Source organism: Atractosteus spatula, chromosome 10 (assembly GCF_055471065.1).
Source record: "Atractosteus spatula isolate fAtrSpa1 chromosome 10, fAtrSpa1.hap1, whole genome shotgun sequence".
Lineage (NCBI taxonomy): Eukaryota > Metazoa > Chordata > Actinopteri > Semionotiformes > Lepisosteidae > Atractosteus > Atractosteus spatula.
Genome location: NC_142715.1, coordinates 19544312 through 19551032, shown reverse-complemented (window position 1 = coordinate 19551032; position 6721 = coordinate 19544312). Strand labels below are relative to the sequence as shown.

The 6721-nt window shown below is 50.1% G+C and overlaps 1 protein-coding gene across 1 annotated transcript; it reads left to right on the top strand.

Annotated features, from left to right (window-relative positions):
- The first annotated feature begins 3036 nt into the window (after positions 1-3036).
- Positions 3037-5667, top strand: LOC148825667 (uncharacterized). The gene is made up of 5 exons (XM_088926224.1): positions 3037-3088; positions 3905-4231; positions 4446-4724; positions 4815-5102; positions 5345-5667. Exons 1-5 carry the CDS (start codon positions 3037-3039, stop codon positions 5665-5667), a joined length of 1269 nt encoding a protein of 422 aa, XP_088782350.1.
- Positions 5668-6721: the final 1054 nt, after the last annotated feature.

Here is a 6721-nt window from a genome sequence, read left to right as displayed (position 1 = left end):
TTGTCTCCCAACTCCGCACTAAAAACTGTTCTGAACTTGCGAAGAAACCCCAAGTTTATATCTTCTAGAGGACGCTAAAATATTAGCCGTTGACATGAGAAAACCCGCCCAAAAGAACTAACGCACTTAGCTCATGCAGGTGCATCAGGCTTACATTTACGTGTATTTATTTAGCTCGTGCACATAAATGCAGCTTGCCTTTAAAAAACAAAATGAATAAATTACCGATGTGTTCTCTTAACGCGTCTGAAGTATCTCCGTATGACTTAAGTGTGGTTTGATCAAGGAAAAATACAGCGCCAACACGCAGTTGTCTTAAAAACCCAACATTATCACGTGCATTAGACAGATTAATAAATGCACATCGATAGTGGCCCGCAGATCAGTGAACCGGTCAGGATAATTCAGAGATTCCGAACCCCTGTTCAGTTTCCTGCTCGGTAGACGAGCGGTTTAATAGTCGGTACCGGATTCCTGCAGCAGGGTCTGCTCGTGGTTAATTAAGCTCACAGGTGGGAGAGACCCCTGGGCAGTACCGTAGGAACTTCAACTCAAGTTTAGCGCAGAACTGCAGGCCAAAACGCAACTTCTTAGCAACTGACAGGGGGGAGACTCGTGTATTCGTCGTATCCCGCGTGCGGGTATTTCATTTTTCTGCAGATTACCTAACAGGATTCTGCCAGTTTATTTCACTCATTCATTTACGGGATCTGATTATTTTTAAAGCATGGCCTTAAACTATCCTGTAGTCGCTCGTTCTAAGAAAAGTCACGGAGACACTCTGAGGCGACGGCACATTCTCCACCCTGACCCGTGCAAATCAGGTTTCTGATTAGGCCCAAAGCCAACGGATTGCCATATGTATAATTCGTCACGGGTCTGCTATTTAAAAGAGTTTCGCAGGTATCCCCCCGGATATCGGTGTGGCAATGGGCGGAGTTATGGGTAGAAGCTAAAGCCTCGCTGTTCTGATCTTATTCTCACGTAGTAGGCGGTACTTGTATCGCTGTAATGTGCATATAAACTGTCGGAAACTCGGCAGACAAGCCGGGATGGCAGAATAGCTGATACGCAGTACAGAGCCGGCGGACTGGACACGCAGGTGAGTGTCCGAGGACCTCAGACATCACTGCTGGGGGGGGGGGCAAATAGCATATCAGCCGGGATGAGTCTGAAATCTCTCGGGCGAGCGTGTTGCTGCAGGACAGAGCTGTGTGCTGTTCCCGGCACCTTCCTCAGCGCGGAGGTGCGACTGATCCTCAGGTGGGAAGAGCTCGATTTTAACTGCTGCAGGCTGCATCATTCCAGACAGACGGGAGTGGATTTAGAAAGGAGGCGAGCAGCTCTCCTTTTTTCGATTTCTGTGAACCAAATGCTCAGTCCCCCTGCTAGTTTTAGATAGAAAATGCACACACGTATTTGGCGACTAGAAAGTGCGTGGTTGTTTTTTTTAGCCGTCTCGTCATTCGCTTAGAATCTTTTTGGACTAGTCCTTTTCCGTTTAAATACGCGTCTCTCTTTGCTTAAAAGTTTAAAACGCGTCGGGTTTTGTAAAGGGAAAGTGCTTCAAGTGGAGTAGACATGCCGGAGTTTTCGTGTTTTGCGGATCTGCGGATGCGCTACTGTACCTCGGCACAAATAAAAGGGTTTTGTTCTTCCTTGTTCTGACAGGAGGGTGTTAAAATAGGTTGATGAAGAGGGCTCGTGAACTCTATCAAGCCTAACGGAGCCCTTCACCTCCGATAGTCTTTTTCTGTCGACATAACTCCGTTTTAAATCTTTTTAAGCACACTAAACTGCTGACTTTCAGTTCATAAACCACCAAGCGGAAATAGAGCTTTCTTGCCAGCTGAAAGCATCTTCTAACACCCTCCCGAGACCAAGCAGGCTACACTCGTACACTCCCTCGTACACTTCGAAATATTCTAGATTTGTATGGGCTTTTTAATGAGTTAAAAATCCCCGAAAGGTTTCAGTTGGACCAAACTCACAGAATTGTGCCCGAGCGTATACACACGCGTCATCTCGCATTTCTGAGAGGTATTAAAATTCAGCATCTAAATGCGAAAGTCTGGCGTCGGTATAAACTCGGAGTTAATAAATATTCCATCCTAACAGCACTTTGACCTTTTTAAAAATATTCGAGAACAACGGGGTGTATGGAATGTGAAAGATGGCGGGGAAAGGCTCCTTTCCCCCACCCGCTTGGTCAAACCGGGGATCCCCAGCGCTGGACCTGGTGACCTCCACAGACCTGGTTTTCACTCCCTAAGGGACCCTAAGAAGTCGCTTCGCGGCGATATTTGCGATAGTTTCTAGATACACGTGTGAGATTTCATTTCCCCTTCCAGCAGTCGAGGCCGAAATGTTGTCTCTTTTCTTTTTTTTTTTCAGCGCGGAATAAACCTTTACCCGTTCCCTCTCCTTACGACGTCCATGTAGCCGAGCGCTCGACTGGACCCCAAAACCACCAGGCGTGTGTTTGTGGGCCACCAGGCCCCGGATCCCCGAAAACACTTGGTTGCTGCTGAGAACAGGTTGAAATCCGTGAAGTCGCCCCCGTCCTACACACAGTGAAACCCACCGCGCTCGACGGCTCTGCGTGTGTGCCGGTTCGTGCCGTTGCAAGTTGCTCCCGAGCAGTTTCAGGTCGCTTTCCTTTTTTTCAGGAGACCCAGGACTCTGTGGCATAGCCTCCTGCAAAAGACACAGACTCAACTGATTTGTTTTTGTCTTCTGAGCGGGTGGAACCAGCGTTGTAGTGTTTCATTGTTTATCTGAGATGTTACCTTCTGCCCAGTCACGATTTTTGTTTTTGCCTTGGGGGGGAATCCAAGCTGTTAATCTGTCTTTCCATTTGTATTCTCTACCCAGTTTATATTCACTTATGGCAGGAGGGGGCAATGACAATTTTCTTGCTGAAACATCTCTTATCTCCCCCCCTTACAGACCAGCGCGGTCTTTGCAGCGACCGTTCAGTGTCGCTTCAGCTGCAGATTGGGAGAGTCGAGTCTCGTCCGGGATCCTCCTGGCAGGATGGCGCTCCCGACAATCCCTGCTGCCTTTTTACTGGTGCTCTGGACCACGGGTGGGTGACGCTCCAGGCTTTCGATTCAAGTTCCCTTCAGATTCCAGCTGGAGTTCAGTTTCCTCCACCGTCGCGACACGATCCCGGAGGCGCCGGAACAGTTCTTACATTTAGCCAGCAGGTGTATCACCCTGCAGCTCCCAGCTGGCAGCCCCTCCCCCCACTGAAACTCAGCTAGTGTAAGCCTGGTCAGTACCTGGAGGGGAAACTCCTGGGAAAGCTGAGGCTGCTGCTGGAAGAGGTGTTAGTGGGGCCAGCAGGGGGTGCTCACCCTGTGGTCTGTGTGGGTCCTGATGCCCTGGTATAATGACTGTGACACTGGACTGTAAAAAGGTGCCGTCCTTTGGATGAGATGTAAAACCGAGGTCTGACTCTCTGTGGCCATTAACAATCCCAGGGCATTTCTCTGAAAGAGTAGGGGTGTAACCCCGGCGTCCTGGCCAAATTCCCCCCCTGGTCTTTACCTTTACAGCTACCGAGTTCGGACCTGCCAATTAATGCTATTTTAACAGTGCAGTTGTGGTTACATCGGCAGCTCTTGTGGTTACACTGTGAATAAGGAGACAATTATTTTGACTGGTCACAATAAAAGCCCAGAAATACCGGTATTCAAATGAGATGGCTAATTGATAATATCCTCACCGGAAGACACTGAAATTACACCATCCGTTAGTGTAACTCACCGTAAACGCGGGGGGTTTCAGTGTGCGTGCGTAACTTCTTGGAGCTGACAGCAGGTGGGGGGGAGGACGGGGGTAGCATGTCTCCCCTTGGTGATCCCCAGGCCTCTCTGAAACCGCGTCTGTTGTTTCCCAGAGTCCTGTGCTGGCCCGGTCACTGTGAGATTTTTGGACTCGGCTACACTGCCCTGCATCTCCAAGGATCCAGCCCCTGTGGACCAGCCTGCTGTAAAATGGGTGTTGTCTACAGGAAGACCTGTGCTGTATGTCGAAGGTGGAAGACTTCATTCTGGACCCGGGTTCGAGCACAGAGCCCAGATGTCCGGAGACATGGCCAGACAGGGAAATTACTCCCTGACCATCGCTGCTGTGACGTTCTCCGACACGGGCCTGTATGAGTGCTATCGGGAAGCCGAGCGAGACCACCTGCAGTTCCTGGAGGACACTTATCTCACTGTCACAGGTAACAGCTCACGAGTCTCGGTTTTAACAGCGTCCAGCTGAGCCCACTGTGGGAGGTGTCTGATAATGTTCACATCTGGAAAATCTTCTCCCCAGTTCTTACACTGTCCATCTTTATTAGACTCCAAGGCTGTTTTCAATGTTCTTTTCAAAGTCTGCAAACTAAAATAATCCAAACCCAGCTGACATTCTGATGTTCATCTCTCTGCTTTCAGCTCATGAAGAAAATGTCACCCATCAGTCTGGAGCCTCTCTGTCTCTCCCTCTCCACACTACTGGTCCAGTGGAGGTGCTGTTTGATCCTGCAGGATCTACCCAGTCTTCCAGAGTCTTACTGAGCAGCGCAGGGCCCCCTGACCCCGGGTATGAACACAGAGTGTCAGTGCAGAACAGCTCTCTGACACTGCGCTCCCTCACTCCAGCTGATCAGGGGAGCTACACAGTGAGGGACCTTCAGGGAAACACTATCAGCACTGTGACAGTCACTGTGGGAGGTGAGCAGATCTACAGTAGGGTCACTAGAGGGCTCTGTATTCTTGACAGAGTGTGTTCTTATATCATCCTCTGTCCTGATTGTCTTTCAGCTCACAGAGTCACTGTCACCCTGCAGCCTGGAGCCTCTCTGTCTGTCCCTCTGCTCACTGGAGAGCCAGTGGAGGTGCTGTTTGATCCTGCAGGAGGTGGAAACTGGACCTCAGTGTGCTCTGTCCAGAACAGCACAGCCAGCTGTGTCCCCCAGTACAGAGACAGAGTGTCAGTGGAGAATCAGGAGTTGAGACTGCAGGACCTGAGGGCGTCTGATGAGGGGATCTATACAGTTTTGCTCTCACACATCCAGAAGGCCGTCAGCACTGTCTCTCTCACTGTGGAGGGTAAGACTAGACTGAGGTGCAGAGGAACTCCTCAAATCTTGTAACCCTTAACTTCTTGTTCTCAGTCTGAGGTTTTTAACCGCAGGACATTCTCGAGTGTAAAGAGTTTCTCCTGTTCTTGATCCTGTGGAGAGAGATCAGAGGTGTGTCTGCTGGTCAGTATCTCTATCGGAAGAGACTCCTCATGTCTTCTTGAAGGTGTGACGAGCTGTGTTTTGTCTCCTCTGTGTTTCCTACATCAGACCATCTTCGTCACAGGTCTGTCGGAGTGATCGCTGGTGTCACTGGTGTTGGTGTTGCTGGAGTCATCCTGGCAATCCTGGGAGTATGGGTCGGGATCAGGAGATCAAGGACGACGATCAGGAATGACGGGACCTATGAACTGACAAGGAGAGATGATGCCCCGAATGACAGCAGCTCAGCAATCAGTCCTCCAGCAGATCAACCAGAAACTGGTAGTCAGAATGGAGTCTGTCCTCAGGTCCCTGGTGTCAAGGTGACTGAGGAGACAGGAGACGGACACTCTGGTCCTGTTGTCTCCAATGGACACAGACTGCAGGGGTGATGAGGAGAGTCGGTGCAGTATATTGGGGGTGTAGCGGCAATGCTTGTTAATAAGACAGAATTAAGTGTTGCTGTGCTTTCCCAAATGAGGCCTCATCTCTCTGTTCATCTCTGTGGTGCAGCCACAGAGAAACTATTCATGCAGGCTGATTTAAAGATGTTTTCTTTTGATAAGGGACAGCTCCCAAAGGGGGATACACTTAGCTAAGCCTGGCTATCATGATCAATGGTCATCCATTGGCGCCTATCTGTCTAGGGAGTGCCAGATGGACATCTGGACTGCATTCCTAAGTGTCAGGAGTAAGTGACTCATATATCACCTTGATCAACCAATCAGGGACTGGTAGGGCCGAGTAACCCACGCGGGAGTCTGATGCCCATGGAACCTTCAGGCAATCAACGAGCTGAAGTTCCTCCAGGTAAAAACAGGCAACACAGAGAGCCTGAGAAGAATTCTGTGGACTTTTCTAAAGGGAGTTCAAAGGAGAATTCCAGGGCAGGACGGCCCAGGAGCAGAAGGCTCCCAAGGGCAGGACATTCTCGCAGCGTGCCTCCTGACCATCCTGAGACTCAGCCCGGACAACCACGGAACGGCCAGTGTGTCCGAGTGCCAGAACTTTCCTTTGTTCTAAGCAGAGGTTGCCAGAGAGTAACCAGAGGATCCACCCGAGGTTAGCACCAGCAGCAGGCCTCGTGAACAGGTCAGAACTGTGGACAGCTGAATCACTATTCAGAACTAGCTCTTCATCAGGAACGAACCGGTCCTCTTCCTGACTTGCTGGGATCCACAGTCATCTTTTCTCCTGTGCGCAAACTTTGCTAGTTAAAGCCAACACTAACTAGCTGGTCAGTGAGCATCAGCAGCACACCGTCGCAAGCCGCACAGCACAGCCTGGCACCGAGCCAGAGAGCGCGGATTGGACAGCAACAGCCTGCAACTGTTTCTTTGTGCCCGCAGGAGATCTGAATCCCCAGAGATTGGATGAGTATTCAACTTCACTGCATTACTGCTCGAGAATTCAATTGTTATCCCAACCAGTTGATATCAATTTAAA